At 47.1% G+C, this 22,402-nt stretch overlaps 1 protein-coding gene and 1 pseudogene across 3 annotated transcripts in view; both read left to right on the top strand.

The window, feature by feature from the left end:
- The window catches only part of EEFSEC (eukaryotic elongation factor, selenocysteine-tRNA specific), a 282,568-nt gene that overhangs the window by 199,488 nt on the left and 60,678 nt on the right, over window positions 1-22,402 (top strand). For all 3 annotated transcript variants that reach the window (XM_019658666.1, XM_019658667.1, XM_019658668.1), the window contains one exon: window positions 12,816-13,472. In XM_019658666.1, coding sequence (XP_019514211.1) covers window positions 12,816-13,472 — 657 coding nt within the window. The remainder of the gene's footprint in view (window positions 1-12,815; window positions 13,473-22,402) is intronic.
- LOC109391267 (40S ribosomal protein S6 pseudogene) lies at window positions 16,389-17,431 on the top strand (annotated as a pseudogene).

Here is a 22,402-nt window from a genome sequence, read left to right on the forward strand (position 1 = left end):
CCAGGATTTGCTAGCTTATGGGCTATGGCAGGGGTCGGCAAACTTTTGAGGCAGAGGAGCTGCCAGAAGTTGGCAAACTTTTGAGGCGGAGGAGCTACCAGGGATCGGCAAACTGCAGCTCGCCAGCCACATGCGGCTCTTTGAGTACGTACATGTGTCTCCGAAGTAAAATTGAAAATGAAAAAAAAAAAACTATCAGAGTTTCATTTATAAAATTTTTAAAGGACATTATTTACATAATGGTGATTATGTAAAAATGTATTTATGGCTCTCGAATAATTTTTAAATTGTTGTGAGGGACTGGATTGGCTCTTCCAGGGGTCGGCAAACTTTTGAGATGGAATGTACCCAAAGAGCTGCATGTGGCTCGCGAGCTGCAATTTGCCAGCCCCTGGGCTATGGGAACATGAAGGATGAGGAGAAAGCCAGGGCCTGTGATGTGGACCAGAATGGGGACTGGGGCCACCGTATTCACTGAGAGCCTGCCACTCACCAAGTGTTCTGCTAGATACTAGACACCTGTCTCCTTAAAGCTTCACAGAATCCCTTTGGCTTAACACACATCAGCCCCATTTTATTGGTGAAGAAACAGGCTTGGAAACATTACAAAACTTGCCTAAAGCTCAGAGCTAGAGTGAAGGGCCCACTGTGCCCATCTGGGAGCAAGGCGTTGTAAGGGAGGGATGTGCTCATGCAGGGGGCAATGTGGCTTTGATAAGCCCGACTGAAGGAAAGGGTAGCCTCAAGGCTGTGGGCACCTTTCTGTCCACCTGGACCTGCCGCTTTGAGATCCAGGCCTGCCTGCGTTTTTTGCACAGGCTCATGGCTCTCAGGTATGTGGGCTCACTGCCCCACAGTGACAGTTATTCTGGGCCCAATCCTGAAGACAGAGCTGGCTCCTTTGGCTTGCCTCCCAAGGATTCTTAACCCCCCCCCAAAAAAAAAGCCCAGGGATGTCGTTAAAAACAATTAGAGCCCCAGTTGTATGGAAAAAAGAAGAATGAAACATTGATGTAATTCAATTAAAGTTTTATGGGATGACAAGTGTGTGGAGGGTGGCTGGGAGGAGGAGCATAAAGCTTCCTGGCAGGCCCCTTGTCACTTTTATGTTTCTCCATTGTTGCAGCAACTGGGAGGTTAATAACTACAGTTTATTTGTAAGGTCGCCATGGAGGGGCAGGGGCCTTTGGCAGGCTGTGTGGTAAGAAACCAAATCCATTCCTATCCTCCTTGAGTGCCCACCATGTGGCAGTGAACAAAATAAATCCAGCCGGCCCATGGCGGCTGTTCGTCCACCTGGTGTGGGAGCCCCACAGAAAACAACCAAACACACAGGTACCCATGGGAAATTATGATAAGGTGCTGTGAGTACTGTGAGGAACGTTGTAGGGTGCTCTGAGACTGAGCCGATGACCTGAGATAGTCTGGGGCCAAGGGGCTTAGGGAGGGTTGGGGAGGCAAGCAGGTGAGGAAGAGGTACCTGGGCCCTGGGTAACACTGATCACACTGGGTCCAGGGCCCTGGGTAACACTGATCACACTGGGTCCAGGAGCCTAGCCTAGGGTGCTTTAGATGGGAGGGAGTACAGGGGTACTTGTGCAGGCAGACATAGACAGGCAAAGCCCCACCCCATCACTGCACCTGGAATTGGGTCTTTGGTTGTCTGTTGGTCCCCAGGCTTCTGAAGATCTTTTTTTCCTTTTCATAGGTGACATGCCTCATTATAGGCAGGATCCCAGGGAAGAAGGTCTCCCACTCCTCTCTCTCCCCAGGGGACAATTGGTCTTTTGTTGAGGCCCCAATGGAATTTTTGCATAGAATAGATCCCTCCTCTGGTCAGCCTCACAATTCCCTGGAGACAGGGCCAGGTGGGAGGAAAAGTGTCTCAAGTGCTTCCAGGACCACATTTCCTGGCACTGGTGCTCAGAGGGCTTTGAGCCCAGGAGGAGGGCCAGGGCAGCAAGGAGAGGCCTATGCAGATCTCTATCTTATCACTTCCCTTCCCCCACAGTGTATCACCCCTTCCTTCAAGTGCTGAGTGGGGCCTGGCAGGGTCACAGTAGGTGAGGTGCTTTCACCACTTTGTCTCTGGGGCCAACTCCTCAGAGCCCATCCCTAATAATCGAGGAAACGCACATTAAGACAGCAATGGGATACCATACCTAATCTATCAGCCTGGCAACAATTGAAAAGCCTGCAAAACCAAATGCTAGAGAGTGTCTAAGAAGAGGCCTTTTCTTCCACTGCTGGTGGGCATGTAAGCCAACCACTTCACAGAGCAATCAATAAGACCTAGTGAAACCGAAAATGTGTCCCCCTACACATTTTCCATCCAGATATCTATGCTAGAAAAACTCTGTGCATGTGTACAAATTGATGTATACAGGAATGATCACTGCAACATCATTTATAGTAGCGAGAAATAGCAATGCAAGTGGTTCTCAATATGGGCATGGATAAATAACAGATGGAGTTGTCATAGAAAGAAATACTATACAGCAGTCAAAAAGAATAACATGATAGATAGATGTATATCTAGATCTATGTAAAAATATAGATGGATCTATAAACCTATATATCTCTCAATTTGAATGGATGTCAAAAAACATAATACAGAAGGAAGGAGGCAAGTAGTAGAGTTTAATAATATGGTAACATTTATATAAACTAACAAATATAGGTTTGACAATTAAGTTCACAAACTTGTTTGCAATGATGTTGCTAATCCTTTTTGATATCAGAGGGATTATGAATTTGTACCAACTGGACAAATAGTTAACCAAGTTTACTATTTGGAAGTGCCAAAAAGGCTACATAAAAAAGTTAGACCACCTGAACTTTTCACCAACAATTCATGGCTCTTGCATCACGACGATGCACCAGCTCACAAAGCACTGTCTGTGAGGGAGTTTTTAGCCAGTAAACAAATAACTGTATTGGAACACCCTCCCTACTCACCTGCTCTGGCCCCCAATGACTTCTTTCTTTACCCAAAGAAAAAGGAAGTATTGAAAGGAAGACATGTGGGTGACATTCAGGACGTCAAGGATAATACGACAACAGCTCTGATGTCCATTCCAGAAAAATAGGTCCAAAATTGCTTTGATGGGTGTACTAGGTGCTGTCATCAGTACATAGCTCCCCAAGGGGAGTACTTCAAAGGTGACCGTAGTGATACTCAGCAGTGAGGTACGTAGCACTTTTTCTAGGATGAGTTCGCAAACTTAATTGTCAGACCTCACATACTATTTAGGGACACATACATGGGTGTAATGTATAAAATAGGAGGACACATAAAGAATTCATGAAGGCAATTGCTACAGGGGAATCAGGGAGAGGAATAGGACTACAGGTATTCATCTTGACAAAAAGACTTGAAGTACAAGTGACAAAATCTTGGTGGTCAATTCCAGGTGGTGGGAACACAGGTAGTTATATCATTTGATTCCCTGTATCTTTCTGAATACTTTTCATTCCTCTAAAAAGTAAGTGTGTGAGAGTTGAGTCTCCAAGACTCATCTGACATCCTCCTCTTGTAGCTCCAGGGGCAGTGCTAGGGGAGTTGGGGTTTAAAGCAGCAGGGGAGGTGTTAGCAGGCCCCAGGGGCCCATGCTGCTCTCTCCTTGTACAGAGTCCCGAGTTGGGCTTTTTGTGTGAGATGCAATTAATACATTAGGTAGAAGATGTCTTATCTGTACCTAGCTCAAAGAAGAGGGAGAAATAAGAGCAGCCAAATTGAAACCTTATTAAACAAAATTGGTTAGGTCTGATGCAGCCAAACCTAGACTGATCTTTAAAAGCTTATTTCACTTTAACCCCTCCGGTCTGAACCTCTTTGAATGGAAGTAACTGATCCTGCTATAAACTTATTAGTGTCAAACCTTGTGTGTTTCTTTTCCTCTCTGATTTACATTTTACTAAGTAAGATGAAGTTTCAAGGCCCTGACCCTCGCCTTTGGCACAGCCAGAAGCTCCCAGGCTCATTAATGGAATGACAATGGGTAATAGAGGCCCAATCTCATTACAGCCAGTACCATTCTTACAAAAATCTCTGCACGCCAGAAAGACTGCGAAGCACAGAGTTTTCCCCACTTCTTTCAAGCATTTGTTGATTCTCTAGAATGCCAGATGGACCCCAAATATGTACTACTGTTCAGTTAGTTTGTGTGATGGTGTTGGGCCTGTCTGTTTCACTCTACAGAAGGAATGTTGCCAAAGACCTCCCTGTGTGCAAGTGAAATTCACAGCGGTGATTGTATACTAGTTTGGGCTTCTGTAGTGAAGTAGATGTATTTTTATGACGTTATAGTGTAATAGAGTACGGGCTTTCATGACAGGCAGGTCTGGATACATGTCCTAATCTCTGGGGCCTCAGTTTCCTTGTCTGTAAACCGAGATCATGTTTATCCACCTCAAAGGTTGTTAGGAGAATTATGTGGACCTAGGTCTGTAAAGCTTCCTCATAGAGCAGGTATCCGACAGATGTGGAGTATGTGTCTTCTTTACCTCTGTGTGGGTCACATGGTGACATGATGAAGTCCATTGGAACAATTGTTGAGTGCTGTCTATTTCCATGCAAGGTGCTGTGGAGAGCAGAGTTAAACATTTGATGATTCCTACTTCGAGTCACCTCCATTCGAGGTTTTCAGTAGCCTCAGAAAGAGAAGCCAGGTCATTCTGGGCATAGTACTCTACAGAATGCTCAGAATGCTAGAAAATTAAGTTGCAAACACTAAGAAGACCGGAGAGAGTATCTGACCGCTCCAGGCCTGAGAGCAGACAGAAGGGGTTCACTTGCTCTCTCATCTGCTCAATCAGCAAACGTTTACTGAGTGTCCTGTGTTGGGGGTACTGTGCCACCCAAAGACAGACACCAGGGAAGTCAGGTCTGAAACCATCCACTGGGCTCGGCCAGCAGGAGGCTGTTGCTGACTTTGGCCAGGACAGCTGCAGCAGCTGAGGGCAGGAGGAGACAGGGCTGGGCTGCCTCTGCTTCTGCCAGCCTGGGCCTCATAGCAGGCCTGACCTTCCTGGTTTTATTCCACACCTAAGAAGGGCTCCTCTCACAGTGGCTTAGGGATCTTTCTGGGTTCATGCCATAGGGACATCTACGTTGTCAGTTATCTAGACCCCGCAGCCCCCGGCAAGGCGGAGCCACTCTGCCCTCCAGCTCCAGTCAGCCCACGGCATGGTTTCTGCTCATCTCATCAGGAGACAGGGCCATGGAATGTCAGGCTTGCCTTGTGTCCCAGGGTTTATTGTCCCAAGTCTCAGCCTATTTGCTTTGTGACCTTGGAGACACCAAAAACCTCTGTTTCTTCATCCATAAAATTGAATGTAAAAATATTGACTGCCTTCTAGGGTTTTTATGAAGAATAACTGACCCAGATGATGGTAAAGCTTCTTTGTTAATCAGAAAGGACCAAACTGCTTAGCAAGCACAAACTTGGGTTTTGTAAATTGTTTGCTTGCTTGATGTATTCCTTCCTCCCTCCCTCACTGGGTCTGTTCCTCCCTTCCCCAGAAGTGCTTGGTGCCAGAGAGATGACAAGGACAGGCAGAAGGTACAGCCATGCCCTGTGGGGAGCCACACTCAGGGACTGCCTGGTGGTCCCTTCCTGTCCCACTCAGATGGTGTCCCAACAGCAGTGCCCCTCCGGCTGTGCCACCCAGCTCTCTTGGTCGCTCTTCTAACTGCACCCTGCCAGAGAAACTTGGGGCCTTGGTGAGCCTCAACCCTGCTTTTCTCCTCTGCTTGGAAGACTCCTTACTCTGGGGATTATCTGGAATTTCTAAGTGCCCAGCCAGTCTCAGGGCCAGTCCTGCTCCCACAGCGAGGGCATGTATCTCCACGGACCTTTGTGGATGTATAGATCCTAGACCTGGACTGGAACTCTCCAAGGGTAGGAACAATGTTGCACCCATCCATTGCTCCATTCATTTATTCCACAATTATGTGTTGAGGTTTCCTGTTTGTCCCGCAGTGTGCGGGACACTGAAGATAAAAATGGGAAAAAAATAAATAAAAACAAAGCCCTGATCGTCATAGAAGCTACATTCCAGTGTGGATAGTCAGTAAACAAATTCATATCAGGTGGTGGTTAGTGCTATGAAGAAAAATCAAACAAGGAAAAAGATGGAGAGGGATGGGGGTACAATGGTCCTATGTCTTATTGGAGTGTCAAGGATGGACTCTGATAAAGAGACATGAAGCAAATCAGGAAAAGAGAAATAGGGATATCTGGGGGAAGAGCATCCCAGTCGGAGGCTCTGGCAAATACGAAGGCTCTGAAGTAGAAGCATGGTTGGCTAGTGCAGGAAGCAAGAAGGCTCATGTGACTGAAGTGATATGAACAGGGGTGGGGATAGCAAACAAAGTAAGAGACATAATGGGCCGATTCTAGGAACTTGTGGTCATAGTAAGTCCACTAGCTTTTTCAGAGTGAGATGAGAAGCCAGAGGATAGTTTGGAGGCAAAATTCCAGTGTTATGTCATCTTATGTTTAAGTTACACTGTGGAGAATGGACTGCGGGGAGAGGGGCAATACAGCCGTGTGGGCCTGGGACCAGGGTGGGCAGTGGAGGCCGTGGGAAGGGCTCAGGTCTGTTTTGAAGGTAAAGCTCACTAGATCACCTGATGACTGAGTGTGAGTACAAGAGAGCTAGGAGAGCCAAGATGGAACCACGTTTCTCCCCTAAGCGTCTGGAAATGTGAAGCTGCCATTTCTGAGAAGGACAGGACGAAAAGAGATAGGCCTTAGACGTAATAAGCTGGAGATGCCACCAGGCATCCAGGTGGAAATGCGAGGAGGCAGTTAGTGTGTGTCTTCTTCCAATTCCCAGCCTCCACCTCTCCCAGAACTTGGGTGTCTGGGCTCATCAGCTGCCTGCCGCCTTTCCTCATGCTGTCTCTCAGACATCTCCTATTCACAGAACTCTCAGCTGCCAAACCTTGTCCGGGTTCTTTCCCAGTGAGCGTCAGGCAGTTCCTCAGACTGGAAGTCCGGAGTTTTGCATGGGCCAGTCTCTCCTCATCCCATATCTAGTCTGTCACCATGTCCCGTCATTCTACTGCAGAAAGAACCCTCTGAGTCTCTTCCTTGCTAGTTTCCCTCTTTCCTTTCTTATTTCTCCCCCCATCCCCTAAATACACACACACACACACACACACACACACACACACACACACACACACACACACATCTATTCTCCACACTGAGTAGCCAAAGTGATCTTTTAAAAGTATACATTAGAAGGTGCCATTCCTCTCCTTAACCCACTACCAGTGGTGGCTTTCTGTTGTCCCTCACATGGTGAAGGTGGCTGGCCTGTGTCTCTAGCCTGACTCCCCACACTTACACCCCCCCAGCTCTCCCCATCCCCCCCAGCCAGCCAGCCAGCCTCACTGCCTTTCAGCCCCTCACACAAGCCGCATTCTTTCCCTCTTTAGGGGCTCAGGCCCACTCTGCTCTTCCTTCTGCCTAGAAGCCCTGTGAATGGTTTTTTCTCATCCAGCTGGTCAGCATCAGTGCCACTTCCTCAGGGAAGTCCTCCCTGACCACCCAGGAAGAATGAGATCCCCCAGTTATTCTCTCACAGCACCTCCCCCATGGTTTTGTAATTCTACATTTATTAGTTGATGATTTCATTCATGTTTGTCCTCCCCACCACCACCACCCTCATAGGACCCAAACTGTGTCTGTTCTGCTCACTCCTGTATCATTCCAGTACATGACTGAAACTTAATAAGTATGTGTCGAGTGAGTGCATATACAGTGTCTCAGCCATTTGACATGACATGGATATTAGTAAATATTTGGTGAGTTGTTGAAGAGATGGCTAGAAAATAAATGGCTGAAAGGAAAGCCTCTTTTTCCCCATTCTTAAGTTGGTAAGACTACCTACTTTTCTATATTTTTGGTGTCCTAGATGGAATTTTATATTCTTGAAATGTATCTTGGTGGGATGTGGGCTTGCCAGTGACTCCATGTGGCGATACTGTCTGTGTGCACCCTGTGAGAGCCTTCAGTAGTGCCACGCTGCTCTGAGCCCATCTTTATCTGTTTCACAATTTCCTGTCTAGGCCCTTAAAATCTTGATTTGCACAGTTATTTGTCTTTCTGCTCTTCACGATGCCCTCTTAAGGCATTCTTTATTATTTCAGTCCTAAGAACACAAGCCACGTTGAAAAGAGAACATGCTTTGAATAAAACCTGCTTGGTGGTCAGCTTGATGGGTAGGGGTGGGGCTGTCAGGTGGTACAAGGCTCTGGCCACCCTCTCTCACAGGAAGGCTCATAAACACAAGGGTCTCTCAGGTCCCAGTTGAGGTCTGGAATCTCAGCTCAGTGCTCTGCCAGGTGTGTTTTTGCCATGAGAAGCATTTCTCTTCCAGAATCAGGTGCAGTCATTCTCTTAAGATGTGCTGGGTTTGTCAGCAGCCTCCAGTGCTTGGCACTGAGGATGCAGCAGTAAGTAGACCATGGCCCCTGTCTTCAGGATTTAGAAAGGGAGATAATACAAATTTGATAGGCAAAACTTAGGAAATCTGACACTGCCAAATGTTGGAGAAGATATGTATCTATTGGGTTGTCGGAAAAGTCATGCTGCATGTTTGCAACTCATGGCACTAGTTCATTTTTGGAAGTACTAGAATCATTCGCATCTATGTTATTGCTATGTCATTTGACAGCTGACAGTTCTAGCTTCATTCTAAAAAAAAATTGAGCGATTTGGTTGAGTTTCGGAAATGTTACGAGTTGAAGATGGAAGACCAAACTGTGCATTTTTGCCACATTTTACTGTTTTACTTCCATAAAGGGAAAAATGCGTTTCAAGCTTGTGAAAAGTTGCATAAAGTTTACGGTGACAATGCTCTATAAGAATGTCCATGCCAACAATGGTTCACGAAATTACGTGCTGGTGATTTTGATCTCAACGACATTCCTTGGTCAGGGAGGCCCACCGAGGTTAATGACGACAAAATAAAGGCATTGATGGAGTCAAACCCACATTACACGACACGAGAGATTGCAGAAACATTGAACATCCATCATTCAAGCATTCACAACCACCTGAAGAAGCTGAGATACGTAAGCAAGTTCGATATTTGAGTTCCACATGGATTCAAAGAAGTTCATTTGACAGCACGTATAAACATCTGCAATATGCTCATTAAACGTGAGGAAAATGATCGTTTTTTGAAGTGACTGATAACTGGTGATGGGAAGTGGATTGTTTACCACAATGTAATGCGCAAACAGCATTGGTCCCAACGTGATGATTCCCCTCAAATGACATCGAAAGCAGCCATTTATCAGAGGAAGGTTATACTCTCACTGTGGTGGGATTTTAAAGGTGTCATGTTTTTCGAGCTCTTACCAAGGATCCAATCAATTCGAATGTGTACTGTCGGCAATTGGACAGTTTGAACGAATCCATCATCTAGAAACGTCCAGAGCTTATTAATTGTAAAGGAGTTGTGTTCCATCACAACAATGCGAGACCACACACAAATTTGATCACCCATTAAAAATTATTGGAGCTTGGATGGGATGTGTTGCCACACCTGCCATACTCGCCTGACCTTGCGCCGTCAGACTTTCACATGTTTCGCTCCTTTCAAAACTCCTTGCATGATATAATGTTCAATTCAATGAGGCTGTAAATCAGCACCTTGTTCAGTTTTTCGCAAATAAAGACAGGTCCTTCTATGAACGAGGAATTATGAAGCTCACTGAAAGATGGGAAAAGGTTATCAAACAAAAACGGGCAATATATCATTGATTGATCTTTGTTCTTTATATAAATAAATGACCTTTGAAAAACATAGACAAAATACATCAATGACTTTTTTAACAACCTAATACAAGTGTCTCTGGCCCTGCTGGTGGAAGGTACATTGATACTTTATTTATCTAGTAGAGATGGGCACTCACTCGCCCTGCCACCCAGCAGTTTAGTTCAAGGCCTGTGTCCTCCAGAACCCCTCTTTACACTGTGCACCGGGCAGAGTTCTTGTGTGAGAAGGAATTCATTGTAGCATTTTTCCAGTAAAAAACTGGAAACGGCCCAACTGAGCATCTATAAGAGACTGGATTGCGGTCTGTGCGCACCATATGATATACAGCATTAGCAGTGAGGGAGCCACAAGTGCTGACAACATGGGCAGTAAGTCAAAGTTCAACAATTCATAAAACAAAGCAAATTATTGGTTAGGCATATGTCCTAACCAATATGTCCTAACCTGTCAGCCTCTACACAACCATGTTTATATAAAACTAAAGGGAATGAGACCCACCAAATCCAAGGGAGCAGTTACCTCCAGCTGGGGTAGGCTGAGAGCAAGGTGGGCAGGAGCACATGGGGAGATCGCGTTCTTAGTAATGTTGAGTCTTGGGTGGATCATGGGCTGTGGATGTTTATTGTCATTTAAATCAGTAAGTACATAGAGGCGAGGCTGACAGGGCTGTCAACCAGCAATGACAGCAAGTCAGGCTTGGCATCACAGAGTACAGTAAGCAGCTCTGTGAGGAGGGAGCAGGGAAGGAAGCCCTTAAAGAGGCACCTGGAGAGCTGGGGTTTTAGGGGTGAGTGAGAATTTGCCAGGGGGAAGGAGTCTCGGGAACAAGGAGCCTCCTGGGCCCAGGGCACAGACCTGCAGAACCGCAGTGTGTGTGGTGAACCATTCACGTTTGGCTGTGGTTAAAGGGTTGGGAGAACGCGGGGCAGAAAGAGCTGAAGACGGGCCTGATGGTGGGAAGCCCCAGTGAAAACAGGAGCTCGACAAGCTGAGGAGGTGCTGGGAGCCCGGGCAGCCCCCACCCACCCAGAGCCGCAGCATCCGGTGGGAGGGGCTGGTTCCCCATGGAAGCTCAGTTGATCAGAGCGTCTTCCTGTTCACAGCAGCTACACCCAAAAGGTTGGAAAGTCATGATGTAGCAGATAGGAGCCCAGTACACATCAATACTAAAGAACTGCATCGTCAGACCTGTGTTTTAGAAAGCTGGCCCAGAGGAGGGAGTGCAGGGTAAGCGCCAGGGGACAGCTCACCGGGCTGCTGCGGACCTTGGGGAAGAGTTCTGATTCGGTTCCTACCTCACTGGGCAGATAGATGCTTACCATAAGATAATATTCTCCAGTTACTCTGTGATGCATTCCTGAAAATCTTAGTTTTCCATTGCCCTTACAGACCAGAGATGTTTTATGTTTCTCTTTGATTGATCTTGGCTGTGGCTTTTGACACTGTGCTTCTCACTTTCTCTGCCCCATGACCTCTTGGTTAGGTAGTTAATAATCTTTAAACAAACACTTGAATATTATGGCTTTCCAGGAAGGGGCCTGGGCTTGATGTCAGCAGAGCATTTTCCTTTATCCAGAGAGAAAATGAGTGTTCCTCACACCCCACTTTGTAGAAGGGGATGTTTGTAACCTAAAGGTCAAAATTGTCTTTAACAAGTTTTAATGGTGGGTTTTCTGAAATATATTACACATTTCTCTGCTTCACTAAGCAGAAATCCATGAACATGATTTCATCTCACCTCTGAGATTTCATCTCACCTCTGAGACAGTGGATCTTAGTAGGAACATTCATTCATTTTGTGAACATTTCTTAGAGCCTGTTCTATGTCTGTTCCTGATTTGTAAACTGTGGATACAGAAATCTGCCTGGTGTGGTCTGTGTGATGGTTTAGAGGCAGAGATAAGATCAGGTTTCTCCTTTGCCTGAATTCCTCGGTAACTTATCCCCTGCCCTCCCTCCACACCCTCCCTGCTGCAGCCCTCTCTCCTTTTGGTTTATTTCTCAAACTTACAAAGCCTCTTCCAGTCTCAGGGCCTTTGCACTTATCTGTTCCCCCGTTTAGAACTTTTTCTGGGCATTTACACAGCTTCTTCCTATGATCAGGTCTTAGTTCAGACATCGCCTCTAAGAGGTCTTTCCTGACTACTGATCTAAAATATCCAGACCCTCCCCCAATCCCAGGCCTTCTCTATAGCATGTTATATAAAATAAACATATAATTATATTAGTTATATATATTGAAACACATAAAATTTTATATTTTATTTGTATAAATATAAATTTAGTTAATATTAATACTATAAATATTAATATATTTGTAATTTTGTGGGGGTTTTCCTGGATATTAAGCTCTTTGGAAACAGACCTCACTCCATTCCTATCCCTACAACAGTTCCTGGCACATAGTAGGCTCCCAGGGGCTGTGTGTCAATGAATGAAGAATGGCCCTACACTAGAGAAGCCCGCAGGCTAGCAGGCAGGTGGGTACAGATTAGGCAGTGATAACACAGCAGGCTGAGTGTGATTCAGAGGGACTGAGGTGGCACCATGGAGAGAGGGACAGATCCTGCCCACTGAGGTTTGAGCAGACTTCCCAGAGCAGTGGCATTTGGCCTGGGCTTTCAAAGACAGATGAGCATAGCTTGGCAGACTGAGGAACTGGGGGGCCGTTCAACATGGAGTGTATACAGAGGGCTTGAGGCAAGGAAGTGTGGGAATGGAGCCTGGGTGGAACAGGGTCTAGAAAGTTGGAGGAAACTAAGGTAATGCAGTATTTAGCTGCTGTCACCACTGCCCACATCCTAGACTAGGGTGCCCTGTGGACCTGGGCCTCGTGTTTGCAGAGTGGAGCCTGCTCTGTCCAAGGGGAATCTGACTGGCTCCAGAGTTGCCCTTGGCTGGAACACCAGGTGAGCATTGGTGGCACTGGGACAGGGATTTCTCCAGCCGGGGCCCCTTCTCCCAGCCTCAAGGCTCATGAATTTCATGAGCTTTTGTCTCTTGCTCCTGACCAGGTGGTGAAAAAGGTCAAGTCCATGCAGATGTTCCACATGCCTGTCACCACAGCCATGCAGGGAGACCGGCTGGGCATCTGTGTCACCCAGTTTGACCCCAAGTTGCTAGAACGCGGCTTGGTGTGTGCCCCTGAATCCCTGCACACCATCCACGCGGCCCTCATCTCTGTGGAGAAGATCCCATATTTCCGAGGCCCCCTGCAGACCAAGGCCAAGTTCCACATCACGGTGGGCCACGAGACGGTCATGGGCCGGTTGATGTTCTTCAGCCCTGCCCCTGACAGCTTTGACCACGAGCCTGTGCTGGACACCTTTGACTTCTCCAGAGAATACCTGTTCCAGGAGCAGTACCTCTGCAAGGATCTGGCACCAGCAGCAACAGACAGTGGCCAGACCAACGAGAAAGCAGGCCAGGCCACAGAAGGCTGCTGCCCCAAGCAGCAGTGGGCCCTTGTGGAGTTTGAGAAGCCTGTCACCTGCCCTCAGCTATGCCTGGTGATCGGCTCCAGGCTGGATGCAGACATTCACTCCAACATGTGCCGACTGGCCTTCCATGGTGTCCTGCTGCACGGGCTGGAGGACAAGAACTATGCTGAGAGCCTCTTGCCTAGGCTAAGAGTATATAAGCTGAAGCACAAGCATGGCCTTGTGGAGCGAGTAAGTAGCCCTTCCCTGCCCGTCACTCCTCTTTCAGGCTTGGGTGGCCAGGATGGACACAGCGTGGCATCTGAGATGAGAGCCAGGAAGGCCTCAGAGACCTTCTAGTCCCCACTTCTGTAGTTTTTAGACAAGGAAACTGAGGCCTATAGTGGTCAAGTGGCCCAAGTTCTCGCAGCCTGTCAGTCATCCTGCTGGGGCCTAAACTCAGGCGGGGAGCCTGCTGCACCCACCACAGCCCAGCTTCCCCTTGCCTTCCACTTACTTAGGTTGTCGAGGTGCCTGCATAGGCAGAGCAAGCCTGGCCTCTCACACAAGCCAGTTTCAGACAGTAGCATTTCACCTGGGCCGGCAGCCAGTGGCCTCCCTGAGCTTTGGATGGGAGGCTGCCCTGTGACCCTGGTGCTAGGCCCTGGCTGTCATGGTGGGGCTGAGCCTCCGTCAGGCAGGGTGGTTGCTGTATCTTCCCCAAGCCGGCCATGGCAAGGGAGGGAGCATGGCTGGTCAAGTCTGTTCTCAGCCTGTGGGGTGGGGGAGTAGGGGCTCATGGTGGAAGGGGGTGCCAGAGAGCAAGAGGTGGGAAGATGACACAGGGGCAGCGTCCACGCTGCTAGCTTTCTGGGCTCTCTGACATCACTGGAGGTAGATCTTAAGTGTGTAGGTGAGCCAGTCTAGTTTGTAGGCCTATCATTAGGATGTGGTAGCCTGAGAGATCCTACACAGGTTCCCAAAGTCCTGGAAACCCCTCCCCATTGGGTGGGGTTAGGGGTGGGCTTGCGGTGAGGGTGGGCCCATCCACCCCCAGCATCCGTCCCTGCAGATCTAAGTGGGAATCCATGCCTGCTTGGCTTCAAATGAACGTACAAATCTCACTGTCCCTGTGGCCGGCTGCCTGGTTGTGGGCCTGTGTGGATCAAAAATGGCTGTGTGTGGGCCTGGGACTGGGCTTTAGCTGACCGAGCACAGCAGTGCTGGGACTCCATGTTGGGGAGCTCAGACTCCTAGTGGAATGTGCCCTGAGGCTCTCAGCAGGCCCTGAAGTTCTGTTCCTGAGACAGAAGGATGAGGTCACCCCTCTGGTCTAGCCGTGCCTGAGTCGGGGCAGGCTCCAGTGCAGTATCAGACCCATACCAAGCAGGTGCTCAGGAGAAGGTGCCTAGGGCCTTGGATATTAGACAGTGTTGTGGTTTCCATCACCCACCACCCTCTCTGTCTCCCTCCCTTTTTCCAGATTCCCAGGTTATTTCCTCTGGAACTCTCTGTCATTACAGGCCCTTCCCCTCCCCTCCTCCTCACCTGAGAATGCTTAGGTCCTACCCCTTGTCCTCTACTACCCCTATACCTAACCCGCCCTCTGGTGGGGTAAGGAGAAGCAGCCCCTTCCTTACTCACAGGTCCAGGATTCAGGGTCCCCAGCTCTATAAGCACAGCCCTCCAGCTCAGCCAGGCAGAGCTTGGTCACCCTGCATTTCTTCTGTGTGTTAATCATGGAGCTGGGTCTACATTGCATCTCTGCTGTTCTCTGGGCAAGGGACTATCTTCTGTGAATGTGGGTTTTCTCATCTGCAGAGCAGTGGCATATGACTAAGCTCCTGGGGTCGCTGGGAAATGTCAAGAGCCAACCATGGTGGACTGTCCAAGGCTCCATCAGCCCTAGGCCAGCCACCAGATGCTGGTTGAAGGTAAAGGTGATAAAGCACACATCACTCATTTGCCTAGCTTAATTTATTAGCAGCATTATGGAGTATAATTATTCTGTGGTGGCATAGCTACCATGGAGTAATGCCCCACTTGGTGTGTTCATGAATCTAATTGCCCCCACATAGACCTGTCAGTGGTGGGGCAGTCCTCCTTCAAGGATGGGAGCATGGGTTTATGAGGAGCAAGTAAACTGCTGAAGTTACTCAAGCTGGAGTGTCCTTGGTGGAAGAATTTCCTTCCTGGTAAGGTTGGTAAGGCATTGAACTTGGGAATCAGATGCACAGAGCTCAAATCCTGGCTATGCCATGTAACACTGCATACCTTGGACAGCTGTTTTATCAGCATCCTTATTCATTCAGGAGCAAACTGTTAACCTCATAGGGTTATTTCAAAGGAGCCACCATAGCATGGGGTGTCATATGTACAAGTGAATTCTAATATAGGTGCAGCAGGAAGGCTAAGCTGGTTGTAAAGGGCAGCCCTATTTGCTTTAAGCAGGGCCCAGAGTGCCCAGCAATTTTCAGATCGCTTGGTTGGCCATGGTCTGGGCTGTGTGGCAGACTCATCAGCTGTGCATGCCTGGGGCCTGGCAGGCATGGGCTCTAGTCCTACTTTTGGAAATAGAGCAGTCATGAGACTTGCCTGCACCTGGGGAATGTCACAGTGCTACCTGGTGGGTTGAGATGAAGGCGAAATGGGGGACTATCTGTAAGGGCCCAAGATCAGTACTTGGCTCCTAACTCTGTGCTTGCTGTTTTTATGATTATTAATTTTCAAGCTGTTAGAATCAGAATAATAAATCCTGGAGCTTGGGGCCAGAATGGTATTTCAGTCCTTCCCCCTGGACTTCATCATCTCTCTTCGAAGCACAGGGACTAGTCCCCCGACCCCTGTCAGGAGTCACCCTGAGCTGGTGGGAGTGGCATGTGGCTTAACTCATTGGTGTCACCTAGAGCAACTATGGCCAATGGGCTACATTTGAGCAACCAGCCTTGCCCCATTTCTAATCATCTTACAAGCTAGTTTTCTCTGGACTGTCTTTCTGAACTGCTGTAATCAAACACAACATAATTAACTCACCACTGGAAATGGCTTTCCTTGCCCAGCAACAAATGAGTCACTTGGAAACTGACTTTGGTTGCAGCCTCATTCTCATTTTGTGTATATGTGTGAAGAAATTCTACTGTGATGAGATATACTGAAATTTTCTCATTTTTCTCACCATTGTTTTCCTGTTAGCTAGGAATATTGTGATATTCATGTATGCCATATTTTGTCAGCAGAGCCAATAACAAACAAAACACTTTGCTATATAACTCTATAAAATATCCACACCCCACTGAGCCTAAAAAATATGACACTCAGGGCCGGCCGAGTGGCTCAGTTGGTTAAGAGCTCGCTCAAGAGTGTGAGCTCTCTCTTTTTCGTGGTGCCTTGGAGGCCGTCGGCTGCCTCAGGATGAAGCTGAACATCTCTTTCCCAGCCACTGGCTGCCAGAAACTCATTAAAGTGGATGATGAACACAAACATCGTATGTTTTATGAGAAGCGTATGACCACAGAAGTTGCTGCTGATGCTCTGGGTGAAGAATGGAAGGGTTATGTGGTTCGAATCAGTGGTGGGAACGACAAACAAGGTTTCCCCATGAAGCAGGGTGTCTTGACCCATGGCCGTGTCCGCCTGCTCCTCAGTAAGGGGCATTCCTGTTATAGACCAAGGAGGACTGGAGAACGAAAGTGCAAATCTGTTCAGGGTTGCATTGTGGATGCCAATCTGAGTGTCCTCAATTTGGTCATGGTAAAAAACGGGGAAAAAGATATTCCAGGTCTCACTGATACTACTGTGCCTTGTCGCCTGGGGCCCAAAAAAGCTAGCAGAACCCGCAAACTTTTCAATCTCTCTAAAAAAGATGATGTCTGCCAATCTGTTGTGAGAAAGCCCCTAAACAAAGAAGGTAAGAAACCTAGGACCAAAGCACCCAAGATTCAGCGTCTTGTTACTCCACACATCTTACAACGTAAACGTTGGCGTATTGCTCTGAAGAAACAGCGTACTAAGAAAAATAAGGAAGAGGCTGCAGAATATGCTAAACTTTCGGCTAAGAGAATGAAGGAGGCCAAAGAAAAACGCCAGGAACAGATGCCAAGAGACACAGGCTGTCCTCTCTGAGAGCTTCTACCTCTAAGTCTGAGTCCAGTCAAAAATGAGATTTTCGGGCCGGCCGAGTGGCGCGATGGTTAGGAGCTGGCTTGGGATGCCAGAGGGCCCCGGTTCGGATCCCACATATAAGGGCCAGTGACACTGCCCTCTACAGCTAAGATGCTAAACAACTGCTCGACCTGGAGCTGGGATGCCATGAGTCACCTGCAACGGCAGGTGGGTTGCCATGGGCTACCGTGTGTAGCCAGCAGCCAGCGTGAGCGGCCAGCAGCCACTGTGAGCGGCCGTCCAGAAGCTGGCAACCGATCTGCCTTGCCTGGGAAGAGTGCAGTGATGGTGCCAACTTGGGCCAGTGAATCAATGTCCTCCACAACTAGACTGAAGAACAAAAGGACAGCAACTTGTCTGTTCCCCTTCCCCCCAATTCCCCAGCGCTGTTCCCATCCCCCAATTCCCCAATTTAAAAAAAAAAATCTGTGGAGCTCTCCCTGTGTCTCTACAATTTGTTATGCAGCCAGCACCTCCTAGGTTTCTGTTGCAACCACTCACCTCTGCTGCTGTGGCTAAGATGGAAATGAGTGGGCATGGCTGAGTGCCAGTAAACTTTATTTATGGACACTGAAATTTGAAGTTCTTACAGTTTTCAAACATCATGAAATAGTGTTCTTTTGCTGTTTTTCAACCCATTGGAAAATATAAAAACCATTCTTAGCTCAAAGGCCACACAAAAACAGATAGTGGGCAGAATTTTGTCCTCTAGCTATAGTTTGTCAACCCCTGATCTAAATGGAGTGCACATCCTCCAAGGAAAAATCTAATGTCATCTACAGCCAGAAGTCCTCTGCTCTGTCTGCATTCCCTAGGAGTCAAGTCCTGGGTTGGGGCTTAGGTAAACAGAGCCAGTCCAGGGGTCTCACCCCAGTGGGGAGAAGGGAAGTAAAGTTGTTCTAAAGGGTTGTATTTCTGGGGAGAGGATGTGGGAAAGGGAGTTAGAGTGTATGGTGGCGAGGGAAATCATTAGTATCCCATGTTCAAGTAAAAAATATAGAAATGTGTATACGATTATGAACACAGAGAAAGGGAAAGAAACTATGAATGGAATGGAAAAGTGTAGTAGAACGTCCACATTCACTAAGGAAAAACTAGAACAAATTTGATTAGACCAACAAAAATAAGGAAAATAAGAATGTTGTTCATAAATAATAACAAAAACAGAAGGAACAAAATTATCAGTCATACTAAATGTGAATGGCTGCGTAGTCCTATTTAAATACAGAGACTGATAGATTGGGTAAAAACACAAAACCTGGTTATTGCTGTTTGTAAGGAACACACTTAAAGTGATAAACAAAGGTGAAGCATAGAAAGATGGATAAAAAGATGGCAGGTGACTATAAACAAAAAAAAAAGCATTAGTGGTAATATTAATTTCAGACAAGCTGGAATTTAAGATCAAGAATACTAACCAAGGAGAAGGTCTAAGATGGAGGATTAGGTAAACACTATACCTGCTGCCTCCCAGGATCACATCAAAATTATAACTAAATTATAATCAACTTCAAGAATCATCTGAAAACTAGCTGAATAAAACCCCTATAAAGATATAAAGAAGAGGTCACATCGAGACTGGTAAGAAGGGTGGAGATGCGAAAGAGGCTGACCCCAAATCCACATGTAGTGGTTGAACACCAGGAGGGACACCTTGCTGGTTGAGATCCCCCCCTGAAGAGGGAGGAGCCCATCCTAACCCCACACCGGGCTCCCTATCCCAATGGTCCTGTACCGGGAAGAGGAGTCCCTCCAACATCTGGCAGTGAAAATCAGTGAGGACTCTGTCTGTCTGTCCCAGTGAGATGAAGCGTGACAGGAAACCTACACATCCTCTTAATGGGGCTGTATACACTCACTTGCTTGCAAACACCCACCTGTGCTCCAGTGGAGGAGTGGCAGCTTAAGAGGTGCCAGAGACATACTGGGAATGACTGAGTTGTGTGGGTATGGGGCGAGGGCTGCAGGGACAGCCGCCATTGTCCCTGTGTGGAGCCTGCCTCACATGTAGCCTACAGGAGGGCACCATCTTTTCTATGTTGATCTCTCCCCCAACGGGCCAGATCTGAGACCACATTGGTCTGGTAAAATCTATACGTGCACACCACCTTAGTGATGCCCTGGGTCCCCGCACTGCCCAGCTAGGGCTATATCACCAGGAGCATTCTTGGCCCCTGGGTGGCTGGCCCAGCCCCACAAGCTGTGGAAGGCTTTTATAGCACCAGATGACCTGTAGCCGCCTAGGGAACTTTTGGTGGCAGGAAGTCAGCCACAACTTGTGCTACATTGTCTCTTGGGCATCTCACAGGGATCTGCGGTCCTGAGGCAAATGGTGTCTGGCGCTGGTGTTCTCAGGGCATTTTGAGAAGTGCTCACAGGCCCAGCACTGGTTCAGGAACCAAATCTGCATTAACTTTGTAAAAACCACAGCCTACACCCTGTGACTCCTTAGAGAACCCCACTCCACCCAGCTAGTGCTGCATCACTCGGGACACTCTCAACACCAGGTTGAACTGCCTGGCCAACACACCTAAGGATGATCTTTCAACGGTTGAGCCTTACAGGCAGGTGGCAACAGGCCTAGGAGGGCCCTGGGCCTTTTGCTAAGCTGCCCCAGTCTTACTACTGTTGGCAACCAGCCTCGGTTCACAGTGAGTCTACCCTCACACAATTCCAGGTCCAGCGTGGGTAGCAACCAACAGCATATATCTTTGTAGTTCCTACCAGGTAGTCCGAGTCATCACAGGCAAGGCAGAAATTGGCCTCCATGGGAGCATCTCCCAAGAGACACCAGAAACAACATACACAGAGGCCAGCATCAGACCACACCAGAGCACTACCTGGTTAGCCCACAAGCAGCACACTCAAAGGGTCATCTCAACAGACACAAAAGCCTGCTAGAATGAATCCCCCTCTGAGGGGTCAGCCCCCACATAGCAGCACCTACACTATGGGCATAGCCAACCCTCACAGTCAGCCTGGAAGTCATTCCTACCTACTGATGCACCAAAAGCAGTCAAGGCTCAACTACAGCAGGAGAACACACTCAAGGGACACTCCTGGAACATGCGCACAGGAGTTTAGGGAGACTGCACCATTGGGCCACACAGGACACATACTACATAAGTCCACCCAGCAAAGACTGAGAGACAGGAGATCTACCTAATACATAAAAGCAAATAGAGAGAGGCAGCCAGAATGAGGAAACAAAGAAACATGTCCCAAATAAAAGAACAGAAGAAACCTCTAGAAATAGAACTAAATGAAATGGAGGCAATCAACCTACCAGAGACAGATTAAAGCTCTGGTTATAAGAATGCTTAAGGAACTTAGTGAAAACTTCAACAAAGAGGTAGTAAGCATAAACAAGGGTGTAGAAACCATAAAAAAGTACCAGTCAGAAATAAAGAATACAATAACTGCAGTGAAGAATACACTGGAAGGAATCAACAGCAGATTAAATGAAGCAGAGGATTGAATCAGCGATTTAGAAGACAATGTAGCAGAGAACACCTAATCAGAATAACAAAAAGAAAAAAATTAGAAATAAAACAAAATGGAGATAGTTTAAGGGACCTGTGGGGGGACAATATCAAGTGTAACAACATTCGCACCATAGGAGTACCAGAAGAAGAGAGGGAGCAAGGGATCAAGAACCTATTTAAAGAAATAATGACTGAAAACTTCCCTAACCTGGTGAGAGAAATTGACATACAAGCCCAAGAAGTACAGAGAATTCCAAACAAGATGAACCCAGCCAGGCCCATACCAAAACACATTATAATTCAAATGTCAAAGGTTAAAGAAAAAGAGAGACTCCTAAAAGCAGCAAAAGAATCACAGCTAGTTTCTTAAAAGGGAGCTCCCATAAGACTATCTGCTGATTTCTCAACAGAAACTTTGCAGGCCAGAAGGAAGTGGCAGGAAATATTCAAAGTAATGAAAAGCAAGGGCCTGTATCCAAGACTACTCTACCCAGTAAGGCTATCATTTAAAATTGAAGAAGAGATAAAGAACTTTCCAGACAAGAAAAAAGCTAAAGGAATTCATTACCACCATGCTGGTATTCCAAAAAATGTTAAAAGGACTTGTTTAAGGAGGAGAAGGGGGAAAACAAAAAAACAAGTAAAAGAAGATAAAAAATATGAGTAATAAAATGGCAATAACTATGTACCTACCAATAATCACTTAAGAATATTTATGCATATACTGTCTACAAGAGACCTGCATTAATCGAAAGACACACATAGACTGGAAAAAGATATTTCATGGAAATGAGAAAAAAGCTGAAGTAGCAAAACTTATATCACACAATGTAGACTTTAAAATGAAGACTATAATAAAAGACAAAGAAGGACATTACATAATGATAAAGGGATCAATCCAACAGGAGGACATAACCCTAGTAAACATCTATGCACTCAACATAGAATCACCTAAATATATAAAACATAAGACAGAGATCGACAGTAGCAGGGGTCTTTAACACCCCACTGACACCAAGAGACAGATAGATCCTCCAGACAGAAGATCAGCAAGGAAACAGTAGCCTTAAATGACACACTGGACCAGATGGATTTAATTGATTTTTATTTTTTGAGCATTTCACCCCAAAGCAGCAGAATATACATTTTTTTCAAGTGTACATGGAACATTTTCCAAGATAAACCACGTTAAGCTACAAAACAAGCCTCAATAAATTTAAGAAGATCGAAATCACATCAAGCGTCTTCTCTGACCACAATGGTGTGAAACTAGGAATCAGTCACAAGAAAAGAACTGAAGGGCCAGTTGAGTGGTGCGTTGGTTAAGAGCTGGCTCGGGACGCCAGAGGGCCCCGGTTCGGATCCCACATATAAGGGCCAGTGACACTGCTGTCTACAGCTAAGATGCTGAACAACATCTTAACCTGGAGCTGGGCTGCCTTGAGTCGCCGGCGCCGGCATAGGCTGCATCCCCTGCTGCAGTGGGTTGCCATGGGCTACCATATGTAGCCAGCAGCCAGTGTGAGTGGCCAGCAG

Source organism: Hipposideros armiger, unplaced genomic scaffold (assembly GCF_001890085.2).
Source record: "Hipposideros armiger isolate ML-2016 unplaced genomic scaffold, ASM189008v1 scaffold_286, whole genome shotgun sequence".
Classification (NCBI taxonomy): Eukaryota; Metazoa; Chordata; class Mammalia; order Chiroptera; family Hipposideridae; genus Hipposideros; species Hipposideros armiger.